Source organism: Triticum aestivum, chromosome 1B (genome assembly GCF_018294505.1).
Source record: "Triticum aestivum cultivar Chinese Spring chromosome 1B, IWGSC CS RefSeq v2.1, whole genome shotgun sequence".
In the NCBI taxonomy this organism is placed as follows: domain Eukaryota; kingdom Viridiplantae; phylum Streptophyta; class Magnoliopsida; order Poales; family Poaceae; genus Triticum; species Triticum aestivum.
The window spans coordinates 532,818,555-532,836,045 of NC_057795.1; the positions used below are offsets into that span (position 1 = coordinate 532,818,555).

Genomic DNA, 17,491 nt, shown 5'->3' on the forward strand with positions numbered 1-17,491 from the left:
TCTGCCCGTCATGTGATTCTTCTGACAGTACATATAACTGTTGCAAAATCCAAGCAAAAAGAAGTCTCAAATCGGGTGAAAATAGAGGGAGGCACTAACCGTGAAAGGATCCGTGATGAACCTGGAATACACGAGCACGTTGCCGTTGACGGCCTTGAGGTACTTAAGCCCGGCGTCGAACACGGTGCCGCCCTCATCCCCTGCCGCCCCGTCCGGCGTCAAACCCAGCGCTGCCCTCGTCGCCCTCGCCCCGCGTTGCCACGACGGAGATGGGGAAGATGAAGACCCGGGGCGAGGAGACCGAGATGAGCGCGTCGAGGCCCGTCCAAACTGAAACAAGCTATCAAGCAGAAAGTAAAAACCAAGAAATAAAACAAGGCAAACCAAGAAACAGAACATGGCATATACAAAAGCAACCGGCAATGTGGTGATTCTACTTCAAACCTGAAAATGGCAACAAAACCTAGAATGGCATCTATCCTTGAGATTGCTAGCTTTTACTCAGCTCTGATTAGACATGATTTTAAAATTTTAGAACTGATAAATGGTGACACGCAAAATATATGTGATACCAAATCTGATCCTCGGCGACTTCGAGGATATCAAAAAATATACCATTTCATGATTTAGATTGATTTTAGCTATTTGCCATGGCTCAACGTGGTGATCACTTCTTTGTATGGACCAATTTTTCTATTTTGTAATGAGAGGGGGAGGTTCAAGGAGAGGGTGAAGTTTCTGTTCATGTTGGGATAGAGCAGAAGCACCCTATGCATAGCAGATTGCTTACAAAAATTTGTTTCATTCTGCAGAACAACAATTCTCTATCATTACTTGCAAACAAAGTTGCAACAGAAAGATTCACTTTCTGCTTAGCATGTCTGCATGGAATTTCCTACATAATTTTCCTGGACTCAGGCAATGGCCTGTAATAATTAAGTAGACAATTTAAGTAGACTAATTTTAGTAGCCCAGATATGAAAACAATTAAATAACAAGCAATAGGAAACAATTAAAAGGCTGATCCAGAACTACAACTAAATTGGAGCGAGCAGTAGATTTCTTAGTCTGGCAAAATCTGATTTGGTAGTGCTTATACATAAAAAAATGTTTATCGACAGAAAAACTATGTGATGCAGTATTTACACAATCCAATATTTTCATATAGGGTCAGCACCAAAGAAACAATTCTGATGCACTGAGATAAACAATTCCAATGTACTTGTTCATATGAATGTTTGGGTGTTTCCACGAGCATGTTTGGGTGTTCTTACAATGCTGAAATTCTATTATTAAGACCAGTGCAATAAGCCATTAACCGATAGTTTTATTTATTATTCTATCATAATGGCTCCCCCTAATTTTCTGTCTTGGAGAAGATGCACATTGGTCCATCAAAATAAAACACTAAAGCCTGGAGCTCGTTAGGAGGCAGTGATATCCCAACATGCAGCTAGCCGAAGATCACCTAAAGAAGGGACTATGGTACCATATAGTTGGAGTTGAATCATTGAGTTACATGCCTGGGAATTTGAATGGGACTCTAGTGCCCGGGCGAGCGGTGGCGGCAGCGCCGGCGGCAGGGCAGGGAGGCGGGCGCGGGGTAGGGTTTGGAGGGGGAGAGAGAGGTGAGGGCGCGGCGCGCGTGCGGGAGGAGCGGGCGCGAGTGCGGGAGCGAGCGAGGGAGGAGGCGGCTAGGTGCTACATCCAAAATAGAAGGACCAATATGGTCATGTACTTGGAATTCTAAAGACAAATTTATCAAGTATCTGCTGCTAATAACAAAAATTATAACATGATTTAATGAAATGTCAGTAGGTTCTTAGGATCAGGGGAGCAGTCTTCGCCGTCTAAAAGCGACTATTGTTTGTAATTACACAAAAATGGAGTTTCCCTTGTTTTTCTACATACACAAAAATGGAGTTTGCTAATGCAATCACATGTAACATTTTATTCAATCAATTGACAGGAGGGAATGACATATGCACTAAGCACCACAAAGCCGTGTAACAAAAAACAGAGGAAAAAACTAAAGGAAGAGGCAAAGATGGCCTTACCTTCACGGGAGAGGTAGACGTGCCTTTGCCGGGAGAGGAGCAGGGTAGCGGTCATCGCCCTCGGCGCACTCGTCTCTTGGTTCGCCAATGCTATGTCTTTCCCAGCTTTAATTGCTGCAACTGTAGGCTGTCAAACAGAAAGAAAATAATGGATATTTCAGTTGGCCTTCATAGTAGCTTCAACAAGCACAACATAAACAGATTTGGCTACATATTTTTTTTCTCAATTCATCCATCCAAAGTAGAGGAGAGAAAATTTAAAAATAGCATGATAATGTTGGGTTCTCCGGAAATGCGAAGACAAGATACTAAGCAGAGTCTGAAAGTAGCACCACTGAGGCATGATGGGCCTACTGATATGCAGTTTCATAAAGGAGCCATGGACCAAGGCTCAAACTGTCAAGGATGGGATGTTGGTTGCACCACTACGGCACTATCGATTAGGTTGTCACATTCCGACATTTCTTAACACCTTAAAAACTATCAAAAAGAGAAGCAAATGTGAAATTTAGATGTGGTTCAAAATATTTTAGTGGTCCCACCCATAGTCAAAAAAGACATTTTGGGACTAACATACATGTGGCTAATGCACGAATATCATGCATGTTGGGCTAACAATATTCTGAAATCAAAATCCGCACACCATTTATCACATGTCCTGATTTATAAGGCTCAATTAAAGAGATAACAGATATTACTAATGGGGTCATTTTAATTACTATAATTGTCATTTGCCCAAAAAAGCAGCTGAAAATATCCTATATGCCACTGGGTGTCGTGTCATGTAAAATAAAATTCAAACAAAAATATATAACACTAATTTAGGCAAAAAGCACTTTGTCCTCCCTTTCTTTCTGTGCCCGTCAACCAATCAAATGATGGCAAAAAGTGAAACCAAACAGAAGGATAGGAGAGGGGTCACTCTGTTCCCAACGAATTTTTCCATATGCACAAATATAAATCATGCCCACTAATTTGTCCATATGCACACATATAAAACAAACTGAGGAGTTATGAGCAAGGAGTTAATAAAAGACTACCAATCACTCTAGCAGATGGAGCCATCCCACTGTATCCTCTCAGACCGTGATACCTCTCAGAGCTAGTCGAAGACAAATCTCCAGAGGTTGAAGACAAACCTTTCTAGGAGAAATTGGCCATCGCAACAACTATCCTTGCAACCAACCGCGGGCAGCAACCTAAATAACAATAGATCAAGCCGCAAGTCAGCCTTAGAGAGAGAGAGAGCATGTGTGTGTGAGGGAGGGAGAGAAAAGGAGACGAACCCGCGGGGCCGTCGCCACCGACGCGTCGACGGGGGACGTGTCGCTCCCGGCCGGCCCTCCAGACCGACGTCTCGGAGGAATTGACCCCCCAAGGGGCGAATCCACTGGCCATGGGATATTAGGTGAGGGGATTGGGAGAGGGTGGGGGCCGTCAGGGATGGGGAGAGGGTGGGGGCCGCCAGGGATGTGGAGAGGGCGGGGGCGCGGTGGTGGTGGTGGTGGTGGACAACGCCGAGCCGACGGCCGGCTCGGAGGAATCGACCCCCCAAGGGGCTCCCCACTGGCCACGGGAGAGAAGGTCAGGGCCGGCGGGGATGGGGAGGGGGTGGGGCGTGGTGGCAGTGGTGGTGGATGACAGCGACGGCGACGGGGAAGTGGACGGCGGGTGTCCGGCGAGCGAAGGAGATGGCGGCGGCGTGGGGGGCTGCTAGGGTTAGGGTTCGGGGGAGGAGGCGCAGAGGAGGAGGGGGAGGGACGAGCGAGTGCGGGAGGAGGCGACGGCTAGGTCTACGTCACAGGAGCGGCCGACCCTTTTATACCCCCACCACGCGAAGGTGACCAAAATGCCCTGGTGGGGGCATGGTATTTACATTCTGTTGCCATTACTATTCATTCCAGCAGTGTTTCTTCCAGATCCAACGGCCCAGATTTTCCCAGATCTTGATCCAACGGACGAAAACGCATCAAGCGGCCCGATCCAACGGTCGAGAATCGCGATCGCTGAGGAGGCTTGTACATCCATCCTTCTCTTATTTCTGGATTAGGCGAGTCTGAATTCGGTAGGATATATCACCATGGCCTATTGTTTGTGTGCGAGATGTGCATCTTTGCAAGCAAATGTTGGTGTCTGGGCTGTGCCGCGGCTTAGACGTATTCGGTTCTTTCTTTAGTTATAACTAGAAGAACACCCGTGCGTTGCAACGGGGTCATATTAAATTTAAGAGTTCAATATCAATTATGTTAATATTACATTTAATATTCTCATACATATCAAGTGACATTGGCGACCTTTTTACCATCAAATTCTCACACACACTCTCTCCCTCCCTCCTCCTCACTCTCTCTCCCCCTCTCCCTCTCTCTCTCTCTCTCTCTCTCTCTCTCTAACACACACACATATCCATCTTATCGGGTACGGGACCATAATCCATCTATTTCACACGCACACGCGTGCATAACAATATGGATTATAAAACAGGTTCAAGGTAGTAACAAGGATTCTTCTCATGCATTAATAAACAAATGTTCTGCACTGAAGACAAGATAAACAATTCCCAAAGTGCATCAGAGCATCACAGAACATTACTGGCAAGATAAATGCCCGATGTACCGGAACTGCTCGGATGAACCGGAACAGAGCCAACATATATCATCCTAGACAAACGCAACATCAACCATTTACCTTGGTACTTTAGGGAGCGACAGGAGGATGCATGTAGAAGCGCTTATTGTCTGCGCATCCACGGTCAGAGAGAGAAATTGGAACCCATTCCCATCACCAACTGATAAAGAAAGCATGTAAGAAAATTGATATCGGGCCAACTTGGATCTTCGGTGATTGTCCGCCGGTATGGAGAATTTAGGAGGGTGGGTGCAGGGAGTGCCCTTGTGGATGATGGATGGAGGCGCGGAGGGATGTGGTCGCCGGAAGGTCGAAAGCGGAGAGGGCCGGGCACGTTAGGTGGAGCCGGTGGTGCGCGACAACCGGAGGCGGCCCAATCGTGGGCGGCGAACCGATGATAGCCTCGGCCCATCTCTCGACGCAGCGAAGATAGAGAGGGCGGCACTGCCGGTGCTCGAGGCCACCGCTCGGCGCCATCTACATCGAGGGGAAAGAGAGGCGAGAAAGCGATAGGGTGATGCGGGGCTAGGGATTGCGGAGGAGGGTGGGGGTGTGCGATTTGAATGGATGGTTCTGCCCACCGTTTTCTTGTACGTGGCGGTGGAGACGGCGGCGTCCAGCCATGCAGGCGAGGCATGGGTCGAGCCGGGCACACGGCGAGGCGCAGTAGCAGAGGCGGGGGCGATTTTTTGCTACTGAGATGCATGGTGTGGGATTGATCGTTCATGTTCTCTTTTCCTTTTTAACGGGAGATGGGTGCTATTTTTTCACGAGGGGAGAGATGCGACCACATACAGATTCCATAATAAATTAATTAGGTCCATAACGGGAATTCTTTACAATGCATTAAGATTTACGTGTTAGTTTTCTTAATAAAGAAATGCACTGATGTAGGGATCGATTGATTCAGGTAAGGAAAGATAGATTCGTGATCTTTTGTATGTTAGGAAATTAGTGGTTTGCAAGGAAAGAGTGGAGAGAAAAAGAACCAATGCGACCACGTATAGATTCCATAATAAATTAATTAGGTTCATAACGGGATTTGTTTACAATGCATTAAGATTTACGTGTTAGTTTTCTTAATAAAGAAATGCACTAATGTAGGGCGCGCTTGGTTCGGGTAAGGAAAGATAGATTCGTGATCTTTTGTATGTTAGGAAATTATTGGTTTGCAAGGAAAGAGTGGAGAGAAAAAGAACCAGTGGAGGTGGGAGGAGGACACAAATAAACCGTACGAGGCTACCAACTGCTTCATTAGGAGTATAGATTGTTTGTGAAAATAACGTGCGACGACGACTTAGCGAGCGGATCCCCTTAAAAAAGACATAGCGAGCAGATTCCCATAAAACTGGTAGGAATGGATACGATTGATGTTGATAAATAGTGGTGAGTGTTGGCCTAATTTACTATCATCATGCATGGAAACGAATCATCAAGAAAAATAATACTTCCTATTACTACACTCATAGAAAGTTTCCTAATCTCTGCTACCAAACAGTTTCTGCCCAAACAAGGAAGGAAAGTTATGGACGTGATTCGAAAGGAAACAAACGTTATGAAGATCAATTAATTTAGATTTGATCTTTAGAGATTGATTGTGATTGATTCTTTTACATAAAGACATTACTAAATAATTTGCGTCAGTATGAAAAGTTCTGATCCGTTCAGTTTTTTTCGTTGTGCAAGAGGGTGAAGTGAAAATAAACCGATGAAGTGGGGGAGGCGACGAAAAAAATCTACGACGGTTAACCTACGAAAAAACCCGGACGAAGTGGTGGGACGAAAAAAAACCTGGAAGCGAGACTATCAACTGCTCCATTAGGAGTAGAGATAACTACTTTATTTTTTACTCCCTCCGTTCGGAATTATTTGTTACAAAAATGGATGTATCTACAACTAAAATACATTTAGATACATTCATCATCTTGATTATCCTCCTCCCCCGCCCCTAACCCTAACCGTGCCGCCAGCCGCCCCTCCCCGCTTCGCCGCTGCCGGAGGGGACACCGGCGAAGCCTACGTGGTCCCCAGGGAAGGTGGCGGCGGGGCGTACTCGCCTTTCTCGCGCAGATCTTACGGCGGCCGGTGGCGCACGACGGTGTTTCGCCGGGGGCTGGCGCCTGCTGCCCGTGAGGCGGCGTCCCTCACGGCGGCGGGGCTGCCCCTGAACAAAGAAGCTTGAATGGGCTGATCCGTATAGCATTGCACATGGGCTCCTGGTTTTTGGGGAGGCCCAGGCCCGGAGCGTTTCGGCGGGAAAATGGTGCCGTTGAACTCAGCCGATGGGCAGCGGCTGTCCATACTCACACGCTCGAAACGGCCCTCCTCCTCGGCCTCCACAAAACGTCGCAGGCTGTACGGCCATACTGAATACGGAAATCAGTTCGTGGACCGCGCTGCAGTGGACCGATCTGGCTGGCGCCTGGGCCCCGGTAGAGCACTGCCCGTGGAACGACCGCACGACGCTCATCGCCATTGCTGCCATCCCCTGTATTTGTGGTGTGAACCAGCCATTCCCCACTTCAGAGTTCAGAGTTCAGACCAGAACCAGAACCAGCACGATGTCTCTCCGGCGACTCCTAGGCCTCTGCGCCACCGCCGCCGTCCCCGGACGCCCCTGCCGCTCCCTCGCCACGGCCGCCGCTCACCCTCCGTGGGCCATCGTCAAGCGCTGGGCGGCGGCGGCCGACGGATCGGCGCCGGGCGCGCTCGTGCACCTCGACCACCCGCCGTACCTCTCCGGCCTAGCTGTCCCGAAGCACCTCCTCACGGCCAGGGCCATCCCCGCCGCGGACAGCTACGTCACCCAGTTAGTCACCGGCTCTGTCCACGCCGCGAGCGCCGACGGCCTCCTCCTCTCCTACTTCGACGAGCGCGTGGTCGTCCCCGTCCTCGCCAAACAGGGCAGCGGGAGGGGAGAGCCAACCGAGCACGCCATCAGCGTCACGCATCTCGTCTGCAACCCTGTCACCGGTCAGCTCTCCCGCCTCCCGCCCGCCATCTCCTACGACCCTCCTGTCAGAAAGCTCATGTGGGGCAAGAACACGGGCCTACTCACCCGAGCCGGTCGCGGCCACGACGGGCACGGGCCGCCCGACAGGTTCGCCGTCGCCGCGCTGCACGAGGACCTGATGGCCCGGTTTCTCTCGGAAACAGGCGAGTGGGAATCTGTGCCGGTCTCGACGTGCCAGCTCCCGCCCGCGCGGCAGATGGTGCTGGACCGGGAGGTGGTGGCCTTCGGCGGCCGCCTGTGGTGGCTGGACGCGACCTGCGGCGCCATCTCCGCCGACCCGTTCAGCGACCGCCCGGAGCTCTGCTTCGTCGAGCTGCCGAGAGGCAGTGTGCTGCCGGCCGCCGCCCCACGGGACTGTCCGCAATCGAAGCACCGGTGCCTGTGTGTCAGCCAAGGGCGGCTGCGGTACATCGAGGTCTCCCAAGAGGAGCCGTTTGTGCTCGACAACAATGGCACCGGCTGGACGCTGGAGCACCGGCTCGACCTCAGCCGCTACGAGGCTTACCTGTACGGCCACCCATGGCTACCCTTGAAGGGGGAGAATACGCCACAAGTTGGATTTCTTGACCCATTTAACGCCAATGTTGTCTACATGTCGGCCTGCATCACCACTCTTGAGAATACCCCACGAGTCGTCTTCGTCGTGGACACGAAGGAGGACCTTCCGTTTCTGAGTGCTGCTTATAGATTGGGCGACCCCTCCTTCGTACTCCCTCCGTTCCAAATTAATTGACTCAGATTTATCTAGATACGGATGTATCTAGACATGTTTTAGTGTTAGTTACATCCGCATCAAGATAAATTCAAGACAACTAATTTGGAACGGAGGGAGTACCTTGCAGAGGCGGAGCCAGGATTTTTCAAAGTCTGGGGCTAAAACTAACTGGCTTCGTCAAATACCCCGCACACCAACGTGTGTTATAAGTATGGCACAAAATCACGTTCAAAATGAAATATAAATTCATTACTATCACAAGAGAAAATTCCATAAAAAAAATAGTTTAACAAAGTGCATCATTGCAAACATGGTTTGGTACCAAATTACCAAAGACTTCCTTAATTCAAGGCCATCGTTTCTTCACCAGCAATAGTAGAAGTACCTGGATCTGCAAACATAAAATCAAGTATTTAAAATCAAGACATTGGACGTAGACTAAATTAATTGTTCATATGAAATTTTGCACAATAAAAAGAGAACATATTATACAATTTCACAAAGTCCACGAGGTAGTAGCCCCTTGTGTTTCCTCTCTTTTTTGATAGCACTGTATAATACATCACGCTCAACTGATTGGAAAGATTCAATTGTACGGGTTCTCTTCATCTTGGACTTATAATCTCCTGGCGACAATGAAATAAGAACTAAATAATATGATTTAACACCACCAATTCATCGAGTTTGCATGACATAAAAGGACCCATGGAAAATAATTAAATGATACAGAGTTGAGTATTGTTGAAGATACTGAATTAATTACTTAGATGATACAGATTTAGAAAAAAATTGCTGGAATGGTTGATGACATAGAAGGATTTCCAATTAATTGAACAATATGTACTACCTGTGCCGCTATACCGCAGTGTGTGCATGCACTGTAATTTAGGAACACTTCGATAAGATCGAAAGAAGGAGAGGCAGGTGGTCAGGACACCGGACCAGGCGGGCGGCGCGGCGGGCGGCGGAGAAACACGGTTGATGACTAAGGCCAACTCCACTGCGCGACCCCAAACGGACGTCCGTTTTGTCCGGATTCTGTCGTTTGGGTAGGGGTTTGGGATCGTGTCCGGGCGTGTCCTGGGATACGGTGGCCGTGCGCCCAGCGCGCAGCCGCATCCATTTACCCCATCCTGTCCGCGTCTACTTAAAAAACTAAAAGCAATGTTTCAAATGCTTCAGGCCAGCGGCCCCGGTTCATCACGCCGGCAACAAAGTCAGCAGCCTACACGTCCATCGCCGGCATCAGCCAGCGGCCAGCAACACAGCCAGCCTCCAAAATGAATAGTTCTCCTCGCCGGCAACACAACCAGCCTTCAAAATGAATGTTTTCTCGCCGGCACACTGCCAGCGGCCCGACGGGGGGGGGGGAGGGGGGCGGCACCCATGCCAGCCTAAAAAAGAACGGCCACGTCGATCGGACGACCTAGTTTAGGCCTTCGGCGTCGAGCATCTCCTTCTGCCTGGCCTCGAACTAGGCCCTCGTCTTGTCGCTCATCCTCGACAAGTCCACGCTCATGATCGCAAGGGCCACCTCCTTCGCTTTGGTGGCGGCATTGGTGGCCTCGATGTCGAGCTGCCTCTGCCTGGCCTTGACGTTGTCGGCCTCGATGTCGAGCTGCCTTTGCCGGGCCGCCTCCTCCATGTCGAGCTGCCTTTGCCGGGCCGCCTCCTCCATGTCGATCTTCCTCCTCTTGGCCGCCTCCTCCATCTCAAGCTTCTGTCTTTGAAGGTCTAGATATTGCTTCATTTGCTCGTCATTGCTTTGCCGCTTCTTCTTGTCCCTCACATCCTTTTGGGACATCATGCCATGCAAAGTCTCATGCAAGGCCATGGATGAGGCGTCACGTATGTCGTCCACCTTGGAGTTGGTCTTGCCCCTCGGCCTCTTCAACGCCTCGCCATCCCCACCTTCAGCGAACTTGGCCGTCTTCTTGCCTCTCTTTCTTTGAAGTTCACGGTATTGATCCTTGAACTTGGGGCAATTTTTGATGATCGTCCAACAATGCGTAAGAGTGAATGGCTTGTCACTGTGCCGGGCCTTGAATGCCTCCAAAGATTGGAATGCCTACACCACATGATCAACAACAAGTGAACATGCAAACATATACACGGCCGAAGTCTCATAGTCGTAGCAAGGAAAGAGCTAGAAAGAGGAGACCATACCATGTCCCCAACGCTGAGACCACTCACGGGCCGTGCTTCAACGCTCTCAAATGCGGCGCAATACTTGTTGCACTCTTGTTGGATGAACAACCATCTTTTTTGAATCGAGCCGATGCCACGGTTGCTTGTAATTTGGTAGGGCTCAAACATCTTCCTTTCATGGAATGTTTTGTGGACTCTCGTCCAAAAAACAATGCCCTTTTGTTGCGCGCCGGTCCTTGGATCTTGGCTAATCTCCATCCAAGCTTGGCAAATCAACTTGTCTTCATCTTGTGTATATGAACCCGTGCGAATGCTCTTCCTCTTCTTTTGTGCCTCGACTCTTTGGGTGAGCTCGTCGATGAACAATGGCGCACCACTAATATCAATGTCATTGCTTTCTTCTTCTTCATCATCACCTTTGACATAGATGTCATCGTCTTCATGCCACGAGTCATCATGGTCGTAGTCAGCACGGTCGTCGGCCTCTTCATCGGGGACGTACTCGGCCCGACCATCCTGACTTTGGGTCTCATCGGGGTCGTAGGTACGGTCATGCCCACCGTCGAAGATCACGTCCTCCATGTACCGGTTGTAGAAGGGGTCGTCGACCGCTGGCGTTGGGGTTGACATTCCGTCAAACAAGACGCGGGGGGCCGGCGTGGTGCCCGTGAACGGTGCCCGTGCCTGCTTTCTTAGCATCTCGACGGACGGCCGCCCGCCGCTGCTGGACCCGGGCGTGACGTTGAGGTCGATGATGGCCGCTGGGCATGGTGTGGACGGCGCGAACAAGCCCACCTCCGGCGATCCCGAGAAACGGGTCTGGCCGTCGTGCCTTGGCGGAGGGAAGCCGGGCGACATGGGCGTGGTGCGCGACGTCGGCGACTGACAGTGTGTAGGCCGGGCGACCGACGAGCCGGTGCTCGCCGGGCCGACGGCCGCTGCAGGGAACCCGGCAGGACGGCCCATGCCAAGCATGAGGATGGCGTGCGCTTTGTTGACGAGGTCCTCCTTCTCGTCGGCAGCGGCCTTGCGCCGCGCGGCCTCCAGCTCCTCGCGCTGGGCGGCTCTCTTGGCCGCGGCGGCATTGACCTTGACGACCGCTCTCCGTTCCCTCCTCTTCGCCGATTCCGCGTCCAACTTGACGATCTCCTCTGGCGTGCACTCCGACCGCGGCTTCCTTGGCGCCTTCTTCTTCACCTTTGCGGGCGGGTCGACGGCCAGGCCGCCGGAACTCGGCGGGGCGTCGGCCATGGACGGGGGTGAGAGGGGGCGGCGGGAGGGACATGGGAGGGTTTGGGGCAAATGGCGCCAAATGGGCGTGGGGGGGGGGGGGGGTTGGTTTCTCCCACCGACAGGCGGGCCAGGGAAGGACAAGCGCGCGCGTCCCGCCCGTCCGTGCGCTGTCCGTTTCATCCCAAAACCGGCGCAAGTTTGGGCCGGGATGGGTCGAAAGCGGACACAAAGCGGACAAAAGTCCGTTTGCGCCCGCGCGCTGGGCCGTCTCGTTTGTCTCTTTTACCCCAAACGGACGGGGGCGGACAGGATAGGGTCACGCGGTGGAGTTGGCCTAACAAGGGCGGCGGCGACTAGGTGAGGGTTTCTCGATCGGGAGAGGGTTTTTTCCCCTTGGCAAACGAACGACAGATCGAAGCGTCGACGTACTGCGCGATTGATTTTCTATTCAATCGATCGACTTGACTTAGGCTAATGGGCTGAAGCCTTGTACGTGAAGCCCGGGGCTAATCTTCTATCTATCCCAAATTCTGAAAAATTTGCTTCTATACGTACAGGTGCTAGTTGGGCCACGCCTGGGGCTACAGCCCCAGTTGCCCCAGGCCCAATTTCGCCCCTGGTACCTCGTGTTCTTCCGTCGTGGCTTGGATCGAGCCAGATCCCTTCTGCAGGTTGTGACCCGCTCCTACTCTGCTTTACTTTCATCTTCAGAATGCAGGAGTTGCTAAGAAGTGTAGATTATCTCCGAGGAATTTATTTTCCGTATCATGACATTAGTAATATATATGATATTTTTGTCTCCGATAGCTATATAACTACACAAACATTAGTAATATATACCATGTGCTTGGTAACTGTTGGTATCACAAAGAAAAGTTTGAAAGGGGATTAGTTTGATTCTTGACTGGTGATGTGTATGAGAAAGGGCCCGTTGATCTTTAACTAACCACTAGGATATCCTAGCATAAATTGCAGTCATGGATTAGTATGTATCAGTCTTATCCAAAAGCACAACTTATAATTCCACTTTTGTTCCTTTTCTGTTCTTAATTAGGTTTTAAATGGTGGTAGACTCAAACTACTTAGGACTTCCAGTTCTCAGTCCATTCATTAAGTTGGAACTTCCAACCTGTGGTCATTTTTAACCTGTTGGCCCTGGTCATAAAGAATGTTTCTGAAAACATATTCATGGTAGTTTCAGTGATTTAGCCTCTGAACAGAAAATTTGCAACTATTTTGTTTGCTTTCATGGTAATCACTATAGCTGACAAGTTCAAATAATCTTATCCTGGTTACTATTGGTGTTCATGACATTAATCAATCGCTCATCTCTTCAATCATGACCGGGAGGTTGGCCTTCCATTGTCCAAAATACTCATCAATCATGGGAGAAATCTGATAGGCCTTGGCCAGTGACTTTGACTTAATTAACTCAATGAGTGACTAATTTCTACCCCAAAACAACATTCTCCTTCTTTGGTACTCCTACAAGCTAGATTGCTCTTATCTAGAACGTGATTATCGTTTTATGCTGTTTGTGACTTTCCAGTATACAATGCATGTTCTACATTTCATTGCCATCTCTCATCATTTAGAAATGGATTTAAATATGCCGAGTCCGCTAACCACTCATGCACACTATTCAAGTGTTACCTTGCTGAATAATTAGATCATGTACAGTAATTATTTGTGCTATGGGCCTATGGCTTATGGGTACACTGTGCTGAATAATTCATAACCTACCCTGACTATCAGTTTTTTTTTGCTAGCTCAACTCATGTATGCGATGCACATAAATTTATTGTGTTAATGTTGTTGTTATTCAAATTCTTGCACATTGATCAAATGAACCTTTTTCAGGCAAGAAAGGTGTTAAGAAGAACAAGAGTTTGGCAGATGTTCTGGTTCGTGCAGACAATCTGCAGAAGAGATGAAGGTACCAATTACCAGTGAATGAATCTCCTCTTCTGTTGCTTTCTTTTAGCCGATGCTTCTTTATTCATCCAGTGTCAGTTGTATTTGATCAGTTCACATGTATAATTAGGATGCTGCATTCTTGTTACAAGTATCTCTTACTCAATCCATGTAGTTTATGGATTGAGAAAACAACGGCTGCATATTTTTGCCAATTACTAATACCATTTCAGCCAGTTTTCTCTGTGCCGTCCAACATATTGTTCTACTTAATACCAGCTTCTGGTTGGCTGAGCTCTAGTTGGGGTTTTAGTGGGACTAGCAATATTTTGCGGACTCGAGTCAAGATAATTAACAGATTATTATTGAAAGCATGCTACCTGAACTTGGTACAATTGAGAAAGAGACTCACGCATCCACCTTTTCTTCCGTAGATGATTTTTATTGAAGGCGTGCTACCCGAACTTGTTCTTTCATTCATATTCTTGTGGCAGCAACTTGCTGCTGCCAAAAAGTACTATGGTTCTTGTGTTCTAAACTAGCCGGCACAAAGGATGCCTAGCATCGTTCATCTCTGGAACACCGTACTAGAACGTGAAGGATACCTAGCCTTGCCATGATATCTGCTGTCTTTCCTTTTCAAGAAATGTTATCACCAACTGATTCAGGGGGTGAAACTTAAGCTTGATATCTCTAGACATTTGGTCATGGTGTAATTTCTGCTGTAATCAAGACTTGAGCAGAAATAGAAAAATGGTATCCTGATGATAACTCAGGTGTTTAGTTTTGGGAATAGAGATTGATGGACTACGGTAGCTTTTATGTTTACGCAAGAATTTCCTTTGACTGCGTTTCCATTTCGCTCAATCTCTTCACCTGTTTACTCAAAAATGTCCCCAATGTTTCCTCTTCCTTTTCAGGTTTCATTAAACTAACAGCAGCTGTTGTTGCTACAATAAATTAGGAAGCTGATGGTGTGGTATCTTACTGGGCTGTCATTTTGGGAACCGGAGAAGTCAGGGTCTGCTAAGAGTTTGCCGGTCAACTCACTGTATCTCGTCTTGGTGGTGATCTGGGAGTTCTTTCAGACTTCGGGTTCGTGGTAGAACATTCCAGTAGAACTGCAAAATTAGTTCAGCATGCAACGACTATCATGAAACATCATCGTGTATGCTTTGTTTAGTAGCAAGACATTGCATCTGTAGGAAGAGATTGATGCTTCTACATGTTAACTCTTATGATAACTCTTATATTTATGGATCTCTGCTTATCTCACCAGCGTTGCATTGAGCATTTGTTCGAATGGATCCGCACATCTTATACTGTATATGTTTTCATGTCAATTGATGGTATATCAATCTTGTGAAGCGAGGACGAATAATCAGTGTGCTATTTGTGACTCCATGAGCGAATCCCGTAGGACATGTCAATTTGTAAGTGCACACTTTCAGCACCGAAGAACTTGAGCTGCAAGTGTAACCGGCACACGCTGGTGCACCTGCCAAAGAACATGAAGAATAACTGGCGCACGCTGGTGAATGGAGCATCTCCATCAAGCCGGTGCCACAGAAGCCCAGGCAAGATACTGCCTGCAATATCTGTACAGAGGTTGAATGGGTATTCAATAGAGGCATTCTTGATGCTTTCATGATGATTACATCCCATTATGTTCATCCGTCGCTCATATATAGTACTTCCGGCCTTCTGCGGCAACCTTTCCCACTGCATGGTCGAACTCGCTGCGATTCAGACAACCGAGCATCCGTGAATTCTTGAAGATTGTATGACAGCACATTGCTGATGTGTTCATTTTTTTTTCAGGAGAGTTATGTTAATTCTTTACAACCTTCCAAACCAATACAATAACAATAGAATTCACACCTGACCTATACATCAAAGATGCACACAGCCAATTGAATCATCAACCAAAGAGCGCCGAGACAAACCTGTAGCTTAACAAATAACAGGAAAGCAAAATATCTCAAACATTTATCAAGTGGTCAACGGACAACATCTTAAACCCATGCTTAAGTTGGATCACATAGTAGGATTCATCATGTTCACGGAATAGCTGAAGCATTAGCCCTGGAAGACTTCCAACAGGAGGTAAGTTGATTCTCATTACTGGATTACTGTGTCGTTCATGCATGGCAGTTTGCAGCTAGCAGTGTCCAAACATAGTTTTTTTTTTTTGGAGATGAACTTATAGTTATTACGCGCAAAACTTGCAGTTGATTTTTAGACACAAGGCAACCTTCAGAAGCTTTAATGAGATCAGGGGTAGAATATTGGTAGCATGCTTAACAAGAACAGAGACAGGTCCTTAACAAGACATAACACAACTCTCCCCTCATCCATCAAACTCAAAACCCAAAACAAAAGCCAACACCAAAACAGCAATCTGAACTTCCATGATTGAGTGGCCTGCTTGAGATTTATGCTTCACCATCGCCATGTCCAGCTTCACTTGATGCTTCAGCCTCAACGCCTATCCCTGCTAAGTGAAGAACCAGATTTTCAAGTACCAATTCACTAGGATGAAACCATGCATCTTAAGGCCTAATACACATTCACTACTTTATTTTATCCCACTAGAACTGAAATATATTCCCAAATCACAACTACATGTAAAAATTAGTAATATACCTGGTGGACTGTAGAAGCTGAGGTAGGGATAGAGTGCCCATGTAATATCTCCTTGCTGACACAGCTCGCTGGAGAGCTCCTTCAAGCTTAGTGACTCGAGATCGATCATATAGGTGCCAAGATCCGTGATTGCAAAAACAATGTCAGTGCCCTCGATGGAGCCGACCAACTCCGTTGAAACAACGGCAGATGAATGTCTAGGCAGGTTTGAGCCAAGTCATACTTGAGAATACCATTAATATAGTTCCTCGAAATGGGGAAATAGAGCGCGTCTCCGACAAGAACACTAGGCATCATAGCGAAGCTGATTTCAATCTCAACAAAACCAACATCCAGAGAGACCGGAGAGCTCCAGTTACCCGTCTCCGACGAGTACATGGAGGCCGTGGCGACCCTCGCTTCCTCGTCAAGGCTGACGAAAACCACGAGAGATGGACCCGAATGGCAGTCACCGTGCCTGCAGCCGTCCGCGGCACAGAGCACCGAGGTGGAGCTGCTCGTCCCCGACATTTCGGGGCGGCGCAGCACCGTCTGGCTGCCCGTCACGGGCTCCCAGATGACTAAGAGCGGCATGTTCTCGTCCGTATCGAAGTACCGGAGGAGGACGCGGCCGTGGCGGCAGTCCTCCACGGAGTAACGACTTTGCAGTAGATCGGGCTCGCGTGGGAGGAAGTCCGTGGTGGGGACGAACTCGGTGTACGGGCACAGCCAGGTGTGGAGGAAGCCGAGCATGGGAGGCGTTCGGTGGAAGTCCCGGTAGCGGCGACGGAAGCCGCGGCTGGAGAGGAGGCGGCGCCACGGCTTGCAGGCGAGGGAGGCGCGGAGGAGGTTCCCGGGCTCGTCTGGCGGGAGGCGGATGAGGATCTCCTCCACGAGCTCCTCCATCTCGCCCAGCTCCCGCACCAGCTTCGGCGGCATCGTTTGTGGCCGGTGATTTGGGATCGGGAGGCCGAATGGGCTGCTAGGGTTGCGGTTGTTTTGGGGGGATTTGGATTCGAGAAGACGAACGGAACGAGCGAGAAAATTTCGGCGGTTGCGGTTCATATTTTCAATCTGGCGCCTCTTTGTTTTTAATTTTACATTTTAGAGTCTCAATCGTTACAAAATTACTGAAGTGGGCACAACTCATCAAATCAA

General features: G+C 48.9%; 1 protein-coding gene across 1 annotated transcript; it reads right to left on the reverse strand.

Moving 5' to 3' along the window:
* Positions 1-15,911: 15,911 nt before the first annotated feature.
* On the reverse strand, positions 15,912-17,326 carry LOC123093979 (uncharacterized). The gene is made up of 2 exons (XM_044516046.1): positions 16,355-17,326; positions 15,912-16,202 (listed from the first exon to the last, which is right to left on the reverse strand). Exon 1 carries the CDS (start codon positions 17,270-17,272, stop codon positions 16,460-16,462), a length of 813 nt encoding a protein of 270 aa, XP_044371981.1. The 5' UTR covers positions 17,273-17,326; the 3' UTR covers positions 15,912-16,202; positions 16,355-16,459.
* Between the last annotated feature and the right edge of the window lie 165 nt (positions 17,327-17,491).

Coding starts and splice junctions, on each gene's coding strand:
- LOC123093979 (XM_044516046.1), bottom strand. CDS start 17,272: ATGCCGCCGAAGCTGGTGCGGGAGCTGGGCGAGATGGAGGAGCTCGTG.